Consider the following 23,441-nt stretch of genomic DNA (forward strand, 5'->3'; position numbering starts at 1 on the left):
AAATTTTAGTGTTACATCAAGAAAGGAAAAGTACCAATACAGTTTCAGCAGTCCAGCTGAAAAGCAATACATCCTACAAGTAGGAAAACACCAATGTTCTGCAGTTCACATCCAAGTGATGAGCAAAAAAAGACAAGAGATGTAATGAATTGTCAATTTTTACAACAGTGATGCACCACCCAAATTCAAATTCAGTGAGAGATTTATGAGAAATATTGGCAGATTATGTAAGTTACACCATACTAAATGACATGGCTCACTTAGAATGTACTTGGTAGAGATAAAATGAGTTATTCCATTCAACTATATAATTATTACAGCAAATTACCACAGTGAAAATATTTTGTACTGAAGAGAATTCCTAAGCAGTTAAAGGCTGTGACTGCACCATGTAATTAACACGAAAACTTTACATAGCCACTACATATTATATGCAGTTAATGATAATTATTGATGATTACACACTTGTTACCAGTGAAGAGAAACTTACTTGTCGCAAAGAAATTTTCTCTTGCCCATACACTATGTGCCTATTATTTTGATCTTCAAGGTTTCATTGTTAAGATTATAAATACAGTGCAAAGTGGTGTGTTTATTACTGCAATTACACGATAACATGCTGACCAAGCCAAACACGTTAATGTGCAAAAACACTGAAATCAGAGGTGGGTGGGGCATGGATGGCCCCTTCGTAACACTTGACTGCTTTCATCAGCTGAAGAGCTCTTGCATCCAAGATACGCATAAGTGATTCAAAATAAACAATAGTGATTTTTCTCTGTATTACAGTAAGATTATGTAACTGGTAACAGAGAAATGGTTTTCAATTTGTTGCACATATCTGCAGCACGAAAAGCTTGATAATTTTTTTACAACTAGTGTAAAGACGGTTTTCTACAGGTCTGTGTACAATTACTAGATCTTATGGTGTAGGGACTTTTGAAATGTATCTACGATTACGTGCTCACATGTGGATGAACTTTGAAGAACATAGAATATAGCTCCCCTACACTAATGCATCCATCATATTTTCTTCATTATGTAGGCAGCAGTTTTTAATTTGGTTTCATGACATGGAAGTATTTCAGTGGTTAATAGTCCACACGAATAACAGTTATTTCAATACCAAGTTTACAGGTGAGATGCAGCAGAAAGGAAGCTCTTTTAATATGTGTTAGTGGAATGGAAATCAGATGGAAACCTGGAAAGCTTTTTACATCATAAGGTAACCTAAAAAAACTGTATTAATTGATTCCAGAAGTGTGTGGTACTAAATACAACAACACAATGCTCAATAGTGTCATTAAACAAAGACATTTTGTCTCTGGTGGAAAAAAAGCTGATGACTGCATTCAAACATGTCACATAAATGAGCACTCCCCAAAACTAAAGACGTAGGGCCATTCTGCTAACTCAGAATGATTCAATATAGAGCATTCCTTCCATTCCCTGGATGATGATGTTTTGGTTTGTGGGGCGCTCAACTGCGTGGTTATCAGCGCCCGTACAATTACCCAGTCTTTGCTCAGTCCAATTTCGCCACTTTCCTGGATGATGATGAAATGATGAGGACAACACAAACACCCAGTCAACTCGAGGCAGGTGAAAATCCCTGACCCCGCCGGGAATCAAACCCGGGACCCCGTGCTCGGGAAGCGAGAACGCTACCGCGAGACCACGAGTGGCGGACTCCATTCCCTGGAGCAAAATGAATACAATACATCATATCCTAAGTAAATTTTTTTTTTAAAAAAAGAAAGCTTTATTATATAGTAAAAGTGTCACAGGTGGTACATTATTTTTATTTACACTTGCATCAGCTGAGGCTGATCTGGAAGGCCGTTGACATAAGTTGAAAGTGCTCATACATACTCAAACAGTGGGCCTCACAACTATATCATTTGCATCACTGACTTGGTATAATAAATCTCACACTCAGGTACAAAAACGTGGAATTTAAAGTCATACCACTTCACAACATATCATTCCATTTATTCTTTTATCTTAGTGGACAGAACGATGTGGTGATACAGTGCTCCAGACAGAATAAGGAGCCCTTTAAAATTTCAGTACAGCAATTTTCACTCAGGTTTCCTGATATACCTAAATTACGGTTTGTAACCTCTGAGATGATTCCTTCATCCACCTTTGCAAAAAGTGTTCAAGTGGCCCAATTCTTGAACACTGTTACTCCTCACATAATTAAACGACTAATAAAAGAGTGTAACCTCTTCTTTGTACAATTAACAGAAACAGTTTACACTCTGGTGAGACTGAGAATTTTTGTATTTCAGAAGTCACAACAGCTATGATCTAAAAGGAAGGGAAAAAACTGAACAGCTATGGTACATAAGTAAAAGAGCAGCTCCATTTGTATTAATAAAAAGCCTAATGGACAAGTAAAAAAAAAAGAAAGAAGAAGAAGAAGAAGATATTAGACATATCTTCACGGAAAGTAAATCATAAAGCTACACCTCAAATAAAGTAATTTTGTAATTGACAGCTTGCAGTAGAGAACGCAGCATTGCCACCGCGCAGCCAGCCATGCTTGACAAGGCTATCCATGTACTTATAAAAACAGGCAACGCATCAAGCACGTGGCACTTGAGAAAAAGCCGGCAGGTAGCCCTGTCTCTTGACTCACTGAATGTTTCAATCCTTTATGATGCCCTTTATCCAATCAATGATGGACTGGGACTGCTACAGTACTTCAATTTTCTCACAGAGACCAACCATACCTGTATACCGGCTATTATTGTGATGGGGTCACCACTCCCAAAGGTATTTGAAAGCTAATGCCAGTTTCCCCACACAGGCCCTTCCCTCTCAGAGGAATTCATTTATCCCATCCGTCTGTATCTAGTTTAATCACATGATGAAATGTGACGCCATTTTTCAAAGTATTTGTTCATCATGTATCTGAGGTGGGATGTAGTCCATTATTTACCTAGGAGGATATGGCAAACACCTAAAAACCATATCCACGCTAGTCAGCGCACCAGCTCCCATCGTCAGTCTGTGAAGCAGATTCGATTCAATCCGTGAAGCTGACTCGATTCAGGGCTTGCACACATCCACTGTTCTGGAAATGGTCACTATCGTGGCAGGTTCACTGACTGAATCATCAAACATAAAGCTATTTTAATCAAATTAAAAAATCAATTTTGCTGTCCAAATTCTGAAAAAATAGCAATAACTGCACAGACAGTTTAGTCAAATTATGAATAATACAGAATAAAAATACATAAGTTATAACACCCCACATAACACGAAGATATCTGGATCTCAAAGAGACACAGGCAAATAACTTGGCCCTAAATGACCAAAATATTTCAGCTTCATTGACCCACGTGGATGTAACTCAAGCTAGGAGCACGTTACAGCAGTTTCTAAACAAACTTCAAAACAAGAATCTCTTAAAAGACATTTAGATTCCATATACAAACTGATTATATGAATTGAATGAACAAATTCAAATGAAACCGAATGTGGTACACAACTACAGAAACTAGAGTTGTACATTTCACCGCAAAACGAAATTATTTTTGAAATGTACAGAATCTCAAGTCAGATTCTGAGATCGTACACTGAAAAAGCAATTTCTCACCAGGTTAAATATTTGTTGAGCAGTCGAATACTAAAGCAAATATGGGACTCAGTAAAAATCTCGAAATTTGGACGGCGTGTAAAAGTAATTTACTCTAATGCCGCTTTATCGGCATTTCCATATATAATAGTTATTTTTTCACGTTTTAAAGAAAATCACATAAGTTCTTGGCAATATTCACGAATCACTCCTCGATCTTTGTGCTCCTGATTTTTTACTGGACACTGCAGGTAAAACATTCTTCGATTTAGGTTCTGATGAAATGTTCTTGGATTTAGATTCTGATTTTTTTGATTTGGAATGATGTTTCTTGGATTTCTGACATTCATTATCTGTGCCATTTGCTGGCTGCTGTGAGGAAACTGCACCAGTGTCAGTATCATTATTGCTGCCACTGCTACTGGAGGTGCTACTGCTGCTGCTACTACTACTACTACTGCCACTGTCGCTCTCCTCTGAGTCACTACTGTCACTGTCGCTACTGCTATCCCCACTGCTCTTCTCACTGTCACTACTTGAGCTACTGCTACTACTGCTGCTGCTTGTGCTGCTGCTGCTGCTGCTCCTCTCAGTGCTGCTACTACTGCTGCTGCTGCTACTATTGGAATCGTTTTCCTCCGACGAACTTTCTGACGATTTTTCGGTATCTTGTTTAGCAGGTTTGTCCTTTTTCTTTTTTCTTTTCTGAACTTTTTCTTCTTTCTTCTGAGTATTTTCTCTGTAAAAATTAGAAAACAACAATGTTAAAATAAAATTCAACAAAATTCAGACACTTCAAAGATACACATTGCAAACATCTATTCTGGCACATGGTTCACTCTACTAAAGAATGTTACTATAAAAGCAAACTTAGTGTAGTTACCTAAAATGCCTACTATTACTTCCAGAATGCAGAAACTACACAAAGCAATATGAATATCCACCCTAAACGACATGAAACATTCTAGGGATTCGTGCAATTAAGTCCTGAATGGTGGTCAATGGTTTTTTATATTATTTCTTCAAAAATAAACTGTTTCATACTGGAAAAGGCCCTTAACTGTTTTCCCAATACAGACCATAATTATGTGAAAATGCATTTAGTGATTGTGAAGGTCATGTCAGACCTTTTCCTTCACTCTCTTGCTAATGAAACCAATCTCAGGACATTTATAATTATGTTGGTGAGTGTACCTTAGATGATGTAACACCTTCCTGGGGGAAATGCCTGTGCCACTGAGTGTGATATTATTACTTAATATGGTTAAATTACTTATTATTACTTAATATGGTTTAATATATTTTGCAAGTTAATTTTCCTCCCATTTTAACCGCAAAACCTATTGAAAACCCTAAAGTCAGGCTCAGATACAAGGGAGCAACATGACACCCCCCCCCCCACCTCCACAGAACATTTTAGTAAAATCATTTATATTTTTACACTTGCTGGTTTACAAGTTTCTTTGACGACTTTTAGAGAATAAATAGTATGAAAACTAACTGTCTAGAATATGGCAAGAAATTTTAGGAATCACACACTATATTTACCACAAGATTCTTGTCAGTGGTTTGTGAGAGGATTAGTCCACTTGCACAACTTGTGGCCCGCCCACCTGCAGGGAACATGTCAGCCACGGAAAGGCATCCATTCCGAGGCTGACCACTACTGCTCTTAGTACTCTCAACAAAAAATATGACACTTGCACCACAAGTAAATGAATATAAGCTTCTGAATTTCGTCATTATCAGCAAATGACCTATGTTTTCTTTACTAAATAATGTCTGTAAACAAAAAAAGAAGGGACAAAAGGAAAGAAACACTAAATAAGAACAGCTTTTGATTGTTTTCAATGAGGACAGTAATTACGAAACTTCTACATTTCCAACAGATCATATGTACAGAAGGTGCTCAAAATTTGCACCATTGTGCTGCAACGTGTAGTACTGCCCCCTACCGGCAAGTGTAGAATTGACAAGCCCAACCACTGCAAGTGTGGCAAAGTACATCATCTGGTGACATCACATGCTCACCCCTTGTCATCCACTTTTCGGGTACTTCCATGCATTTGTGGCCTCATGTGTCTCCTATCAAATTACTTGTTGCAGTGGTGTCTAAGCCACTTCAGATGTTTTTAAATGTTAATAAGAATCACCCTGTATACTGTGATTGTCATTCTGATGAATCTACACATATAGCTAAGCTGCTTGCAAGAAACTGTGTCAAATTACTTCTGAATAAACAACGGTGTTATCTATGAACAGCCAGAATGGGCTTAAGTCCAGATCAGGGTCAGCGTCAACCACGACTGTTTCTCTACTTCTCATATGTTGGCAATGTATTAGTTTTGTGTAGCGAGAGGGATGATCCTTTCATGCAACCAATGACAGGTGAGAAAAAAGGCAATGAATTTCTTCCCCATAATTGAAATCATGCTTTTCTTCACTGCTGTTACAAATATTTGATTGACTTGAATGTCACAAATTACGAGGTGCAACACCAACATGAGAATGTGACAATATTTCTTTGTCTCTCGCTTTGAAATATGTCCATCTGCTACTCTCCCATCGGCTGCTTAGAACCAGCAGTTAATACATCCCTTCTCAGTCCCATCGTGGTTAAAGTGAGTACCGACAACATTGCTGCATGAAAAATGTAAGTATGCCACTGGTCCTGATCTAGACTTTTACTGCCACAGACAGCTAAAAACATTATATGCCAGGTCACTTCTACATGTCCTACCACAATGCTTCAACATAACCTCTTGAAATAAAAGCAAATGCACAATTTGCGTGCACGCCAATAATAGGCCGACAACTGATTTTGAACATAACAAGCAATTACTCCCACAATGATGAGTAAGTTTTGAAGACCATTGAGAGAAACTCTTTACCCATATTGGTCACTGAGAAAATTACGTGACTACAAATTGCAATTTCAGGAAATGAGTCAGAATGAACTATAGGTAACAAATTTAGGATCTCTGGTAAGGGAAATTCTTCTCATTTACATTATAATGAGCCTCTGCCAAACTGAGAAAATCTGCATTTAAGGATTGGAACATCTCCAGAATCACCTACAAGAGACAACTGTGGAGGAAAGATCTTTAAAAGAGAAGTGAGTACGGGTACCACAACTGTTTGGATCAATGGAATTTACGCAGAATGTAGGGTAAGATATAAAGTTTACTGGGAAAGTACCATGATAAAAGAAGTAACAATCTGCAGTGCAAATAATTTGAATAATCATGCGAAAATCCCTGGATGGAACTTTTATATTATTTTATAATACATAACATTATTTTATAATACCAGCAAACACAAGTCATTTAAAATTTCTTAAAAACATATCATTTTCCTATGTAGCCTGTTCTCATTTATAATCAACATCACTTTATCTCATTATTAATGATTGACAAATTTCAGGCCCTCGTGTATTTTCACACTAGATCATGTCATATATTGTAGCACGCTGCATTGCAGTGTAAAAACCAACATTTTATGGTATTCCTGAGTAGAGTTCAGCTTAACCACAGCATGTACAGGCACAATTATTACAGATGTAATGTAAAATGAAAAACATACAACTTATATGCAAGTTTGGTCTTCATACTAGCATACGTAACACATTAAAATATGTCAATGTATCAGCACCGTATCTACAATATTCCTGAACCGGGCAAAAACTTAGTAGTGGCGTGTGCACCCCCCTCCCCCCCCCCCTCCCCCACTCAAAAGCATTTGAGACAGAACATCAAAAATTTATAAAAAAATCGATTTTTCATTAATAATTTCCTTTAGTAGCACACATCTTTCTGAAGAGTTTCATATATAAAGCATATATGTTCAAGGAACTGCAAGACATGTTATTTGGTCTTAAGTGTGCCAAAGTGCAGTGCCATGCCTCTTCACACAGTATTCTTCTATTGCATGTCGCTGTATTTCGCTCTGTGGAATTCAAACACGTAATTTTGTAATGGAAACCATAAAATCCATACTCAGGACAGTGGAAATTAAAATGTTCTATGGTGCCTCCCCTGCTCCCAGGTGGCCAATTTAACTTGCCCCCCTCCCCTTAAAAAATCTCAATTTATACTGGGCGGGATTGTTTGTAATCAGGAGAGTAACAACTCTTTAGAAAATCTGCACTCTTTGTTGCCTATTAGCTAGTGACTTTCTCTTATGTGTGACATAAAATTAAATATAGGAAAAATAACACCAGTAAAGGCCAGAAACAAGCAAGACAATACACATTTCTCCAATCCTTAGGTCCCAACATTTTTTCTCTCTATCTTGCTACAGCTTTATATGGAATATTTTCCTTTTTGAGGCAGAATCTATCACCCCAAAGTTCATCATATGTTTTGCTACAGGAAAAATCAAAATGTCATTGTCCAATACTGAAAAAGCTGTTAATACAAATAGTATCCAAGACTGATGTGGTTCCTCAAGTTGATTACATCTATTTTGTCACTATCTGTTCGATAAAACAAAACAGGCCCTTCCAATATTGCAGAAATTGTAACACCTACCATATAAGCAAGACTGTTTTGGCACAAATAGTCATTTTTATCTATCTCATTTACATAAATAACACAGCAGAATATTGTCACATAGAAAAAGGTGTAATTAGATGAACGACAAACACTAACTTCACTTAACAAAGGTTTATTCAGCACTTGCACATAAAAGAGCACAGAGTGAACTGCCTCCGGCCAGAACACATACGGTATATATACAGTTACAGAACATTCCAGTACAATGTTTTACAACCTTATAAGGTCCAAAGTAGCACCTGAGGAGCTTCTCAGAGAGACCAACCTTCTGAACAGGAGTGGAGATCCAGATGAGGTCACCAGGCTGGTAAACAACAGGGCGATGGCTCACATCATACCTTCGGTGATCGTTTTCTTGAGCCTGCAGCATGCAGAGTTGAGCTAACTGCTGAGCTTCCTCAGCTCTCTGGCCGATGTAGTCATCGTCCAAGTCATCAGGATGTAACGGAAACACAGTGTCCATTGTCATGCCTCACACCCATGTACCAGAAAAAACGGTATAAATCCTGTGGTGTCTTGTTTGGCGGTGTTGCAGGCAAACGTCATGAAAGGTAGCACCTCATCCCAGTTGCTCTACTCAACATTCACGAACACTGAAAGCATGTTGGCCAAGGTCTTATAAAGGTGTTCAGTATGCCCGTTAGTTTGTGGATGGCAGGTAGTCACAACATTCAATTGAAAAACTTTTCCACGATCCGTAATTAACGACCTTGGGGCACCATGTTTTAATATCTTCCACGATTAATTTGGCTACCTCGAATGCTTCAGCTGTTTTCACGGTTTTTGTAATAGCATAGCATGTCAGATAATCAGTGCAAACAAGAATCCAGCTATTGCCACTAGCAGACGTTGGAAATCATCCGAGGAGGTCAATCCCAACATGCTGGAAAGGCGTTTCAGTTGGTGGATCTGGTACGAGTCGGCCAGGTGGTTTCAGAGTAACTGCCTTTCTCCTCTGGCACTCTCGACGGCGTGACACATAGTGACGGACACTCCTAAATAAACCTGGCCACAAAAATCTCTTGTGGATCCTATTGTATGTCTTAATAAATCCTAAGTGTCTGGCCTCAGGTGTGTCATGGAATTTCTGTAGAACATCTAAGTGCATGCGTTTAGGAATCACTGGTAGCCACCTCTTTCCAAACGGATCGAAGTTTTTCTTGTAAAGTAATCCATTAACTACCTTAAATTGTACTATCACATCCTCTGACCGATTTAAGGCAAGCATAATTTGAGATCTTGGCATCCTCCTCCTGCTCAGCAGAGAGAGCCTGGCGTGCAGCGAGGCAGTCACTATCTTCATCAAAGTCTTGATGGTCTTGCACAGGGTTTCTTGAGAGACAGTCGGCAGCTTGGTGTTTTCTTCCACTTTTGTACACCATGGTAATGTCCTCTTGAAGATGTAGTGCCCACCTGGCAAGTCATCCTGTTGGATACTTAAGACCTGTCAACCAACAAAGTGAATGATGGTCTGTAAAAACTGTGAATGGCCTTCCATTGAGATACTATTGAAATTTGCAAAGGGCCCAGATCAAGACGTGCTCTTTCTGTAGTTGAGTAGTTTCTCTCAGCTTTTGTAAGTGTCCTAGAAGCATAGGCTATAACCTTCTCTTTTCCATCTGAAATTTGCACCAGAACAGCATCGATCCCATACCCACTAGCATCTGTGTGTAGTTCTGTAGGTGTTCTTTCATCATACAGACCAAGTACAGTGTCAGTTGTCACAGCTTTTCGCAGCACATTGAAAGAATCTTGTTGAGCACCACCTCAGAGAAATTTAGCATCGGCTTTTAACAACTCTTGGAATGGCCTGGCTTTCATACAAAAGTCTTTGATAAAACGATGGTAATAAGAACATAATCCAAGGAAGCTTCTCACATCTCTAATACTTTTAGGAATAGGAAATTCCGTTATAGAGCTCACCTTTTCTGGGCGTGGCCACACACCTTCGTTTGACACAAAGTGTCCGAGTATTTTGATTTCTTTTGCTCCAAAGAGACACTTTCTTGGGTTAAGTTTCAGTCCGCCTTGTTGGAGACACTTAAGAACGGCCCCCAGTCTTCTCAAGTGTTCATCAAACGTCTCGGAGAACAATATAATGTCATCTAAATAACAAAGACACATCATCCACTTCAGGTGACTTAGAAGATTATCCATCATCCGTTCAAAAGTTGCTGGTGCATTACACACACCAAACGGCATTACCTTTTTCTTTTCTTTTCTTTTTTTTTTTTTTGTGGTTTTAGGGCGCACAACTTCAATGGTCATTAGCGCCCTGACTACTATAAGAATGCACCGCGAGGCACAAGTTGACAACAACAACTAAAAGGGAAAACACGATAAAAGACAGACTGACAGGCATAGGATTAAAAAACAACATCATCAAATGTCCTTAGCGAGGTTTGTCAAATTGATAAAACAAAGAACACGAGCAGCTGCTCGTGGGTCATCCGCTAAAATGGCATCGAAAGTATTAGGCAGGTTAAGATCGAGGCGCAGTGTGTTAAGATCTGGACAGGACATTAAAATGTGTCTAACCGTCAGCAAGGGCCCACATGGGCAGAACGGCGCCGGCGCAGCCGTCAGCAGATGGCGATGGCTGAACCGGCAGTGTCCAATTCTTAACCAGGCTAAAACGACCTCCTCCCGCCGAGAAGGGCGTGAGGAGGACGTCCAAGCCACGGGAAGAGGTTTTAAGGCCCGAAGCTTGTTGTCGGTAAGTGCAGCCCAATCGGCATGCCACAGCGACACAATGCGCCGACAAATGACCCTGCTAAAATCGGACGAAGGGACACAACAAGAAGCTGTCCGAGGCTGGAGGACCGCAGCCTTGGCCGCGGCATCTGCAGCTTCGTTCCCAGGGATACCGACATGGCCAGGAACCCACATAAAGCTAACCGGAGAACCGACGTCCACCAGCTGCTGAAGAGAGCGTTGGATCCGGTGTACAAAAGGGTGAACCGGGTACGGATCACTGAGGCTCTGGATGGCGCTCAGGGAATCTAAGCAGATGACATAAGCAGAATGTTGGTGGCGGCAGATGTAAAGAACAGCCTGGTAGAGGGCAAAGAGCTCAGCTGTGAAGACCGAACAATGGCCATGGAGCCGGTATTTGAAACTTTGTGCCCCGACAATAAAGGAACACCCGACCCCGTCATTGGTCTTAGAGCCATCTGTATAAATGAAAGTCATGTTGATGAACTTCGAAGTTCCAAAAAACGGGAGTGGTAGACTGAACCGGGGGTGACCTCTTTTGGGAGCGAGCTGAGGTCAAGGTGAACGCGGACCTGAGCCTGGAGCCAAGGTGGCGTGCGGCTCTCGCCCACTCGAAAGGTTGCAGGGAGTGAAAAATTAAGGTGTTGAAGGAGGCGACGAAAGCGAACGCCAGGGGGTAGCAGGGCAGAGACATACAACCCGTATTGACGGTCAAGAGAGTCGTCAAAAAAGGAACGATAAGACGGATGGTCGGGCATTGACAGTAGCCGACAGGCATACCGACAAAGCAGTATATCCCACCGGTAGGTGAGTGCCAATTCGCCAGCGTCAGCATGAAGACTCTCTACGGGACTGGTATAAAATGCTCCGATCGCAAGTCGTAAACCCCGATGTTGTATGGAGTTGAGGCGGCGTAAGATGGATGGCCGTGCAGAGGAGTATACGAAGCTCCCATAATCCAGCTTGGAGCGGACGATAGACCGATATAGACTAAGTAGGACGGTTCGATCCGCTCCCCACGACATACCACTGAGAACACGGAGGACATTTAAAGAACGGGTACAACGGGCGGCCAAATATGACACATGTGGAGACCAGCTAAGTTTCCTGTCAAAGGTAAGGCCTAAAAATTTGGTTGTCTCCACGATTGGGAGAGCAACGGGACCGAGTCGTAAGGACGGTGGGAGAAACTCTTTGTAGTGCCAGAAGTTAATACAAACCGTCTTCTCGGCAGAAAAACGGAAGCCATTGGCGACACTCCAGGAGTAAAGACGGTCAAGAGAACGCTGAAGACAGCGCTCCAGGACACGTGTACACTGCGCGCTGCAATAGATGGTAAAATCGTCCACAAAAAGGGAGCCTGATACATCAGCTGGGAGGCAATCCATTATTGGATTGATCGCGATGGCGAAGAGAGCGACGCTCAAAACTGAGCCCTGTGGCACCCCATTCTCCTGGCGAAATGTGTCGGACAGGACAGAACCCACACGTACCCTGAACTGTCGATCCATTAAAAAGGAACGAATAAAAAGAGGGAGGCGACCGCGAAGGCCCCATGTATGCATGGTGCGGAGAATGCCCGCCCTCCAACAGGTGTCGTAAGCCTTCTCCAAATCAAAGAACACAGCCGCGGTCGGGCGCTTCCGCAAGAAATTATTCATAATGAAGGTCGACAATGTAACCAGATGGTCAACAGCAGAGCGGCGCCTACGAAATCCACATTGTACATTGGTAAGTAGGCGTCGAGACTCGAGCAGCCAAACCAATCGAGAGTTAACCATTCGCTCCATCACTTTACAGACACAGCTGGTAAGCGAGATAGGTCGATAACTGGAAGGCAAGTGCTTGTCCTTCCCCGGCTTAGGAATCGGGACAACAATAGACTCGCGCCAGCATGCGGGAACATGTCCCTCAATCCAGATGCAATTGTATGTACGAAGAAGAAAACCTTTACCCACAGGAGAAAGGTTCTTCAGCATCTGAATATGAATAGAATCAGGCCCTGGAGCGGAGGACCGTGATCGGCCAAGTGCGGTTTCGAGTTCCCACATGGTGAATGGGGCATTATAACTTTCACAATTCGAGGAGCGGAAGTCAGGTGGCCTAGCCTCCTCTGCCTGTTTGCGGGGGAGGAAGGCAGGGTGGTAATGAGCGGAGCTCGAAACCTCTGCGAAAAAGCGGCCGAAGGCATTGGAGACAGCCTCAGGGGCCACAAGGACTTCATTCGCGATCTTCAAGCCAGAAACTGGGGAGTGGACCTTAGTGCCAGATAGCCAGCGCAGGCTACCCCAGACAACAGAAGAAGGAGTAAAACTGTTGAAGGTGCTTGTGAAAGCAGCCCAGCTGGCTTTCTTGCTTTCTTTAATAATACGACGACACTGAGCACGTAATCGTTTATAATTAATACAATTCGCCACTGTAGGGTGGCGTTTAAAGGTGCGTAAAGCACGTCGACGAGCACGTAAAGCGTCTCTACATGCTGCGGTCCACCAGGGGACCGGTACGCGACGTGGAGAAGAAGTAGGGTGAGGGATGGAATATTCAGCAGCAGCGAGAATGCCTTCCATGAGGTGTGCGACCTGACGATCGCAGCTTGTGAAGGTTTGATCCTGAAAGGTCGCCCTGGAAGAGAAGAGCCCCCAGTCTGCCTTGGAGATGGTCCAACTAGAGGAGCACGGAGAGGGAGTATGCTGCAGGAGATGGATAACACACGGGAAGTGGTCGCTCGAATATGTATCAGCAAGTGCATACCACTCAAACCGGCGTGCAAGTTGGGGAGTACATATAGAGAGGTCTAAATGGGAATAGGTGTGAGATGTGTCCGAAAGAAAAGTAGGGGCGCCAGTATTGAGGCAGACAAGATTGAGCTGGTTGAAAAGGTCTGCTAACAAGGAGCCCCTCGGGCAGGATGCTGGAGAGCCCCAAAGGGGATGGTGGGCATTGAAGTCTCCAGTTAACAAAAATGGTGCAGGTAGCTGAGCAATAAGTTGCACCATGTCTGCCCTGGTAACGGCAGATGACGATGGAGTGTAAACGGTACAAAAGGAAAACGTAAAAGTGGGGAGAGTAATGCGGATGGCAACTGCCTGCAGGCCGGTGTGCAACGTGATGGGATCGTAGTAAATATCATCCCGGACCAGCAACATAACCCCTCCATGAGCTGGGATACCTACCACAGGGGGTAGGTCAAAACGCACAGAGGTGTAGTGTGCCAAGGCAATTTGATCGCATGGGCGTAGCTTCGTTTCCTGGAGGGCTACGACGAGCGGACGATGCAAGCGGAGCAGCAACTTCAAGTCCTCTCGGTTGGAGCGAATGCTGCGAATATTCCAGTGAGTAAGTGCCATCGTAAGAAAAGGAAGATGAGAGAAGGGGTCACCTCGAAGGCCACTTAGGGCCTGGCTTCGAGCGAGCACTGCCGCCGCTATCAATAGGCACTGGCCGAACGGACGACCGTGGTGCTAAAGGTCAGATCGCATGTCTGGGTTGCTACCTCCCGGGTAGTCCGAGGAGAGGCGAGGACAGTACTGTATTTCCCCGCTGGGAGCAGCGTGGGCTTCCTACTAGCCAATAGCTTGCGAGCAGCCGAGGTGGACACTTTCTCTTTGACCCGAATTTCTTGGATACAGCGTTCTTCCTTATAGACAGGACAGTCGCGGGAGGATGCGGCATGGTCACCCTGACAGTTCACACAACGAGGAGATGGAGGTGGACAGTCACCCTCATGGGCATCCCTGCCACAAGTGACACATTTAGCCGCATTGGAACAAGACTGTCGAGTGTGATTGAAACGCTGACACTGGTAGCAGCGCGTAGGTGTCGGGACATAGGGGCGAACAGAAATAACCTCGTAGCCCGCCTTGATGCGCGATGGCAGCTTAACACTATCGAAGGTCAAGAAAAGTGTCCGGGTCGGTACAAGGTCATTGTTGACCTTTTTCATGACCCGATGGATAGCCGTCATGCCCTGCTCAGCGAGGAAAGATTGAAGCTCCTCGTCAGTCAATCCGTCGAGGGAGCTAGTATAGACTACACCATGAGACGAATTCAAAGTTCGGTGGGCCTCCACCCGGACAGGGAACGTGTACAGGAGGGTGGCCCGAAGCAGTTTTTGTGCCTGAAAGGCACTCTCAGTTTCTAGTAATAAGGTGCCGTTACGCAACCTGGTACAAGATTTGACAGATCCGGCTATGGCATCTACGCCCTTCTGAATAACGAAAGGGTTGACAGAGGAAAAATCCTTTCCGTCCTCAGATCGAGAAACTACGAGGAACTGTGGGGCAGGCGGTAGTACTTTTGTCACTGTAAGCTGGTCACGTTTCCGTTTTTGGGTCGAAGTCGAGAGAGATGGAGTAGAATCCAATGCGGAGGAATCCCCCATGATTGCCAGCGTCTCCGATGGCGCGCTCCTTCCTTGTGGGGACCCTCTCAGAGGGCACTCCCGCCTTAGGTGAATGTTTACACCTCAGGTCACACCTCCCGAGAAACAGACGGAGGGACCAATCGGCATGGTCAGAAGGTATCAGCTCAGGCAATCACCCCTCCCCGGGCCTGGCCTTTACCAGGGGGTACGCGCGTGCCTTACATGTCTACCCAGGGCGGGGACTTACGCGTTACCCCGTCACCGGCTACGCGTGCGAACGCGTGGGTCGGCCTTCAGGCACGCACAGGGAGGAAGGAAGAAGAGGAAAAAGAATAGAGAGAGGGAGAAAGAGGACAGACTGTCTCAAACGCCGAGGCGGAGACCAGAGAAGGCAAGGAGAAGAAGGCAATGAGAAAGCAAGGAGAAGAGGGCAATGAGAAGGCAAGGAGAAGAAGGCAATGAGAAGGCAAGGAGAAGAAGGCAATGAGAAGGCAAGGAGAAGAAGGCAATGAGAAGGCAAGGAGAAGTCAAGGGAAAGAGTAAGGAAGACAGTGAGGTGGAGAAGAGCAAAGAAAGGAACCAACAAAAGGAAGGAAGAGACGAGAAGTGAAAAACCAAAAAGACCACGATTATAGGTCGTGGAACCGTCCGTCTCTGGACGCAGGCGCTAACTACCCCCGTGAGGGGGATGGACTCCTTTTAGTTGCCTCTTACGACAGGCAGGAATACCTCGGGCCTATTCTAATCCCCGGACCCGCAGGGGGCAACGGCATTACCTGAAACTCATACAGGCCCTCAGGGGTGATGAATGCAGTTTTCTCACGATCAGCCTTATCTACTTCGATTTTCCAGTATCCCGGGTACATGTCAATGGTTAAGAAAAACTTAGCCTCCTTCAGACAATCTAGCATTATCGTCAATTCGTGGAAGTGGGTAAATGTCCTTTTTAGTTATCTTATTAAGCTTCCTGTAATCAACACAAAAGCGCCAACTGCCATCCTTCTTCCTGACAAGAACCCCTGGTGACTACTATGGGCTCTGTGAAGGCTGAATGACATCATTCTCCATAATTTTCTCTACCTCGCCGTGAATTATTCGACATTAAGTTGCTGACACACGGTATGCTCTCTGGCTTACTGGATGATAGTCTCCAGTGCTAATCCAGTGCTTCACCGTCGAATTGTCTAATTTGTTCTTCACCTGTGGATTGAAGCATTCAGAGAACTCTTGAAGAATGGCAAGTAGCTTCTTCTGTTATTCTTTGGTGAGATCTGGTGATGGTCGAGCTAGAAGATCTTGTCTCTGTGACCAAAATGGTACTGAAACAGAGGATGACAGACTAAAGGCCGAAATACTAAATGTCTTTTTCCAAAGTTGTTTCACAGAGGAAGATTGCACTGTAGTTCCTTCTCTAGATTGTCGCACAGATGACAAAATGGTAGATATCGAAATAGACGACAGAGGGATAGAGAAACAATTAAAATCACCCAAAAGAGGAAAGGCCTCTGGACCTGATGGGATACCAGTTCAATTTTACACAGAGTACGCGAAGGAACTTGCCCCCCTTCTTGCAGCGGTGTACCGTAGGTCTCTAGAAGAGCGTAGCGTTCCAAAGGATTGGAAAAGGGCACAGGTCATCCCCGTTTTCAAGAAGGGACGTCGAACAGATGTGCAGAACTATAGACCTATATCTCTAACGTCGATCAGTTGCAGAATTTTGGAACACGTATTGTGTTCGAGTATAATGACTTTTCTGGAGACTAGAAATCTACTCTGTAGGAATCAGCATGGGTTTCGAAAAAGACGGTCATGTGAAACCCAGCTCGCGCTATTCGTCCACGAGACTCAGAGGGCCATAGACACGGGTTCACAGGTAGATGCCGTGTTTCTTAACTTCCGCAAGGCGTTCGATACAGTTCCCCACAGTCGTTTAATGAACAAAGTAAGAGCATATGGACTATCAGACCAATTGTGTGATTGGATTGAGGAGTTCCTAGATAACAGGACGCAGCATGTTATTCTCAATGGAGAGAAGTCTTCCGAAGTAAGAGTAATTTCAGGTGTGCCGCAGGGGAGTGTCATAGGACCGTTGCTATTCACAATATACATAAATGACCTGGTGGATGACATCGGAAGTTCACTGAGGCTTTTTGCAGATGATGCTGTGGTGTATCGAGAGGTTGTAACAATGGAAAATTGTACTGAAATGCAGGAGGATCTGCAGCGAATTGATGCATGGTGCAGGGAATGGCAACTGAATCTCAATGTAGACAAGTGTAATGTGCTGCGAATACACAGAAAGATAGATCCTTTATCATTTAGCTACAAAATAGCAGGTCAGCAACTGGAAGCAGTTAATACCATAAATTATCTGGGAGTACGCATTAGCAGTGGTTTAAAATGGAATGATCATATAATGTTGATTGTCGGTAAAGCAGATGCCAGACTGAGATTCATTGGAAGAATCCTAAGGAAATGCAATCCGAAAACAAAGGAAGTAGGTTACAGTACGCTTGTTCGCCCACTGCTTGAATACTGCTCAGCAGTGTGGGATCCGTACCAGATAGGGTTGATACAAGACAGAGAGAAGATCCAACGGAGAGCAGCGCGCTTCGTTACAGGATCATTTAGTAATCGCGAAAGCGTTACGGAGATGATAGATAAACTCCAGTGGAAGACTCTGCAGGAGAGACGCTCAGTAGCTCGGTACAGGCTTTTGTCAAAGTTTCGAGAACATACCTTCACCGAAGAGTCAAGTAGTATATTGCTCCCTCCTACGTATATCTCGCGAAGAGACCATGAGGATAAAATCAGAGAGATTAGAGCCCACACAGAGGCATACCGACAATCCTTCTTTCCACGAACAATACGAGACTGGAATAGAAGGGAGAACCGATAGAGGTACTGAAGGTACCCTCCGCAACACACCGTCAGGTGGCTTGCGGAGTATGGATGTAGATGTAGATGTAGTGGTAACACCAATTTCGCCTACAGACTCGGCAGGGGAGGTTTCTATGATGCTCAGCTGTTTGGCAATTAACGGCTCAGCGTTTGTTATGCACATACGTCTTGGAAGGATCTGCAGTTCTCAGCAACAGTTAACCATCCACAATTCACCGAGTCTGTTCTTAACCAAGACAACAGAGGCTGGGATGACCAAATTATTCTTCAATGGTATGCTTCTCTTACATTCCCCTACAAGATCCATGGTTTGATGTATGGCATGAGACATGACAGTTACCTTTCTAGTGCTGACTGCAAGAATGATCACTTCATCCAGCACAGTCTCCAAACACTCGGATACGCATCTTCCTGTCCACAGTATCTCATCTCGTCTAGCATAATCTTCGAGTGACCACAATCTATAATTGCCTGAGGAGCTTTCAAAAACACCCATCCGAGAATGACGCCATGACTACACTCATGTAAGATGATGAATTCTAAGGGATGTGTATGGCCACTTACACCCACACGAATGACACATCTTCCTGTAGGTTTCACATATTTCCCATCAGCCATCTTCAGCAGAGATGTTTTGTTGTCGACGAATACAGTTTTCTGCAACTGGTGACCGTACTTCTCCAAAATGATTGAATATGACACTCCAGAGTCCACAAGAGCTTGGGCTGGTCGGCCATCCATGAGGATATCGACGTAGTTTACTATCATTTTTGTAGTGATTGACGACGGAGGATTTTTCTCTTCGGCGGCCTCACCTCCAAGGGAGGTTGCACCCTTCAGTTTTCCAGGTTGCGGCAGCTAGGTGATCAGCTGGAACTTCAAAAAGGCGATGGAGACCTGGATCGGCGTGTTGGGGAGCGTCCTCTCCAGCATCCAGCTTGTGGCGATGGTGACCTATGTTGTCCTGCACTCACATCTTCTTGTTCATCTTCGTCGTCCTGAAGTTGGCGTCAGCTGAGATCGGCTGTCTTTTGGCGTGGGCGTCATCAAATATCCGCCACCTTTCTCGACAATAGCGCATCACATGTCCCGGTCATCTGCAGTGGAAACATACTGGTTGGTTATCCTGGGTCCTCCAGACGTCAGTCTTCCTTGGTGCTCAAAGCGGTTCCTCATGTGGCATTGTAGGAACGTAACTTCACCTGGGTCTCGACTTTTTCACCATTTTAAAGGGAAATGAAGGATAAGAGATTGGGTTCAATGTCTGTTCCACTTTCTCCCTTATGACATCTTGAAGCGTCTCAGTTTTTTGCTCACCGTGCAATCCAAGTGCCTTCTGAACTTCCTCTCTCACTATCTGACAAAGAACACTTGTGAAATCAGTTCCTTCCTCCATCACAGACATCGATATGATGCTTGGAAGCCGTTCAAACTTCTTGCGTGTAATTCTTTTTTGATGCATTGTCTCGATACACTGGCACCATTATATGAAGTCGTCAGCCGTCAAAACGTCCTTCAGGAGTAAGGCTTGATATAGGTCCTCAGCAACACCCTTCATGAGATGTGCAACCTTATCTTCCTCCATCATTCTAGGATAAAATGTTTTACACAGCTCCAAAACATCTTGAATGTAGGATGCTGTAGTTTCTCCAGGATGCTATGCCCTGTACTTTAATTTACTTTCAGCATTGCACTTCCGTCGCTGTGTGTCACCGAAATACTTGCGCAGTTCCACCTGGAATACTTCCCAGCTTGTGAACTTGTCCTCGTTGCTCTCATACCATTGCTTGGCAGTGCCCTCCAAGTAGAAAAATACGCTAGCCAAACACACGGTATCATCCCATTTGTTAAATTTGAGTATACGCTCATATACGTTTAGGCACTCGTTTGGATCTTGGCCACCGTCACCAGAGAACTCGGAAGGATGTCATGTGGTGGCACACAGTTGCTGTCATTGTCACGTCCTCTTCTTCTTCTGTCTCCGACAGATTGTGATCTGTTGAATATGGCTCGAACTTGGGTTTCTCACCATGTAAACGGTGGCTCTGTCGTGGCCTGATGGGAGCCGCTGTGTCGTCGATAATTAGCGCTATCACAAGTTCCAAAACCCAGCATCTCCATCGGAATATCATCACGTAGAAGAAGATGTAATTAGATGAATGACAAACACCTACTTCACTTAACGAAGTTTTATTCAGCACTTGCACATACAAGAGCGCAGAGTGAACTGCCTCCGGCCAGAACACATACTGTATATGTAGTTACAGGACATTCCAGTACAATGATTCTTAACATCTGTGGATACTTCTAGAATGTACTCTAACTGAATATAGAAATTAAAACAAAAATGCAAAAGTCTAGTGTCATAACCACTACACCACGGTGACTGTGCTAGTCAGCTTCTTCTGCGGCAATATAATTCATGAAGTACCAATATGAAATGTCTATTAGGCCTACTACAAGTAAAAAGTTTTTATCAGGAGAAAGTTTCACACTTTATTCATATGCTCCAGTTTCTCAAGCATGAGATCAAAAAATAATAGTATAAAACTTTTATATACATCTGGAATCGTCATATTCTTCCACATAATTTGTGTGATGTCCCCATTTCTTCTCCTCCCTCGTTCTAACAATCTTGTCATTCTGTAACTATTCCTGCCATTGTCAAAACTTATTCTCAAGTTAACTACACTAACCCTGCAAAATTCAGTAGTTTAGTTATCCCGCATTTGTTCTCCGGTTAGGCGTTATTATGTGTTCGTGAAACGTGTTTTCCGAGCTATACCAAGAACTGAACTTAAGTGGCTGGTAACCACGGACTGTACAACTGGCCCTCAGTGCTGTAGCGATGTGGCAAAAATTTTCTGTCAAAATTTCATTTTCTTGGATACATCGAGAATATATATATATATAAAAAAATAAAATACCTGTTATTCCCGTTAGTCGGTTATTTCCACTCTGGTAGTCTGAATCTATGGGTTTCGCTAATAATTTGCACACCCAATCAACCACATAAACAGACAGTAATTGGCTTTCACCCGTTTGGGTATATATGGCTCACCTCATTTATTTCCATCCCCTTCCATCTGCGGAAAAGTTTTATATTTCTTGAAGCAACGGGGATTCCCCTGGCTGAGACATCCCATACATTATGTATGCATTCAAAAATAAACTTAGAATGTGTTCAACAAGCAACAGTGATGAGTTTCAAAATCATATGAGTAATCGAAGACCAATTATTGGTGGATGCTGTGCACCTTGTGAAACAAGGTTCTTTCCTCCCAGAATATGAATTTGATGTCTCCTGAAATTGCCACCTGAGGCAGATACCCCAGGTTGCCCCCCCTCCCCCAAGATCCGGGCCAGCAATGTACCCAAATCTAATACACATATTTCAACATCTGGCAACCACCTCAAACACAACAAACCAAGTCAGGTATGAAATTCAGATCCAAAGTGCAATAAACCTATTATACCCTGTCAACCTTCTTAAATAGGAGAAATAATTATAAGAAAATCACAATATGCATCTATAAGTCACTTATAGAACCAGAACATGCACAAGAAAAATGGATACCGACAGAAAAAAAGGAAGAAGCCCTCACAATATTCAGGAAGAAAATTCTGTGTAAAATGAGATCACAAGGAAGATACACTAAGTCCCTACAAAAGGAAGAAGACCATCAGGACGGTTGAGACTGAGATGCATAGATGAGGTGGACAAGGAACATTTTTTTTTTAAATTACCAACTGGAATCAAAACAATAAAAAAGACAAGTTAGGCAAAAAATGAGTAAATCAACAGCAAAGATATTACATACCTTGTAATAAGTAATATTAATATAACTGTTCACTAGGTTTAAGAGCTTAAAATACACAGAAATAGCACTAAGCCAACTTACTCTGAAATTGTTTCAGCATTTTCAGTCTTTTCTTTAAGCCTTTTCCTTAACACTGCTGTTCTCGATGATCTGTGGAGGTACTTGCGCTTGCCCTTACATTCGTATGTCCAGTGGCCATACTCGAGGCATTTTTGACACCTCACTCCCTGGGGATAAGCTGCAGAACTGAAAATGTAATTAAATATTCCATTTACAAATAGCTTCAATGTGTCTGCAACACTAACTTTTTTACGTCAACTTATCCACATAAAATATTCCAGTTCCTCAAACTGAATGTTACATGAATGAGTAATTTGTATGTTTATTTCCAAGCTTCTCACAAGTAGTATATTTGATGGTTGTCTTTCTTATTCTTAAGTCCCTATCACATCTCCTACATTCGTAACACCACAACAATTTCTTATATAACATGATATGCTCATTTCACTTCACACTACAACAGTAATGTATGTAACACAGACCCAAACTGAATGTGGTTCCCTTGATCCACAAGCACTGAAACTTCAAACACCTAACACATGATTCATAATTAGATAAGCTACTCCATGAAAATGAATGACTGTGTGCTATTTAACTCTACCTGTAACTGATTTACAGACTGCACAAGTGTTGTAACTACTACTCTGCTGGTCATATTTCGATTACACTTCTCACCTGGCCAAGCATGTAAGATGCCACTACATGGTATCAGATCTACATAAATTATTAGCTTTTACTGCAGAAAAGTGTGTGGTAAAGTTATTTGCACCAGGCTGAACACCAAAGTTCTGAGTTACATTCAAAATCCCGCACAACATGCAATGGAGTAAGAGTAAGAAGACTCTAGTGGTGAATCATTTATTAAATTAGAATTCATTTGATAATATAAAATCTCAGTCTAATCCTCCTTTCTCGTGATCATGAAAAATACAATACAGCATGTATGTCACAGCCATCTCTGCTAAACTTTCACATTTAAGATACTAAGCTTTCATCTTTGATGTAAAGGCACCAAAGTAAACAAAGAAACATAACAATTACATTTTTGCAGCAGAATGTAGATGCATACACCTTGGGTCTTCCGGTCAACAAAACCACAATCCAACTTTCGTTTCAGTGGTTGACTGCATAGACAAACATTTATTATTCCTCAAAATACTAAATATTATGCCACAATTTTGAAAGTGCTCATGCACAGAGGCATTATCATTTACCCTTCTAAATTAATTATGAGGCTCAGATTAGATTCTCATTGCAATTCTCCTTCCCTTACCACTTAGATTTACACAGTACACACTGAGGTCATTACTGACATAAAACTAGCAATCTTTTGCACATGATGAATGGATAGTATGGACCATGGCCTCATGGAAGGAATAATTCAAGCAGTTCAATGTAACCTACATGGACCACAAAATAAGGAAGACTGGATCATTATATAA

The 23,441-nt window shown here is 42.9% G+C and overlaps 1 protein-coding gene across 1 annotated transcript in view; it reads right to left on the reverse strand.

The window, feature by feature from the left end:
* Positions 1-1,746: 1,746 nt before the first annotated feature.
* Positions 1,747-23,441, reverse strand: part of LOC126183762 (zinc finger CCHC domain-containing protein 10-like) — a 28,355-nt gene continuing 6,660 nt past the window's right edge. Inside the window, exons 2-3 of the mRNA XM_049925990.1 lie at positions 22,021-22,185; positions 1,747-4,325 (exon numbers count right to left, since the gene is read on the reverse strand). Coding sequence (XP_049781947.1) covers positions 3,785-4,325; positions 22,021-22,185 — 706 coding nt within the window. The 3' untranslated portion in view covers positions 1,747-3,784. The remainder of the gene's footprint in view (positions 4,326-22,020; positions 22,186-23,441) is intronic.

Source organism: Schistocerca cancellata, chromosome 4 (assembly GCF_023864275.1).
Source record: "Schistocerca cancellata isolate TAMUIC-IGC-003103 chromosome 4, iqSchCanc2.1, whole genome shotgun sequence".
NCBI classification, from domain to species: Eukaryota; Metazoa; Arthropoda; class Insecta; order Orthoptera; family Acrididae; genus Schistocerca; species Schistocerca cancellata.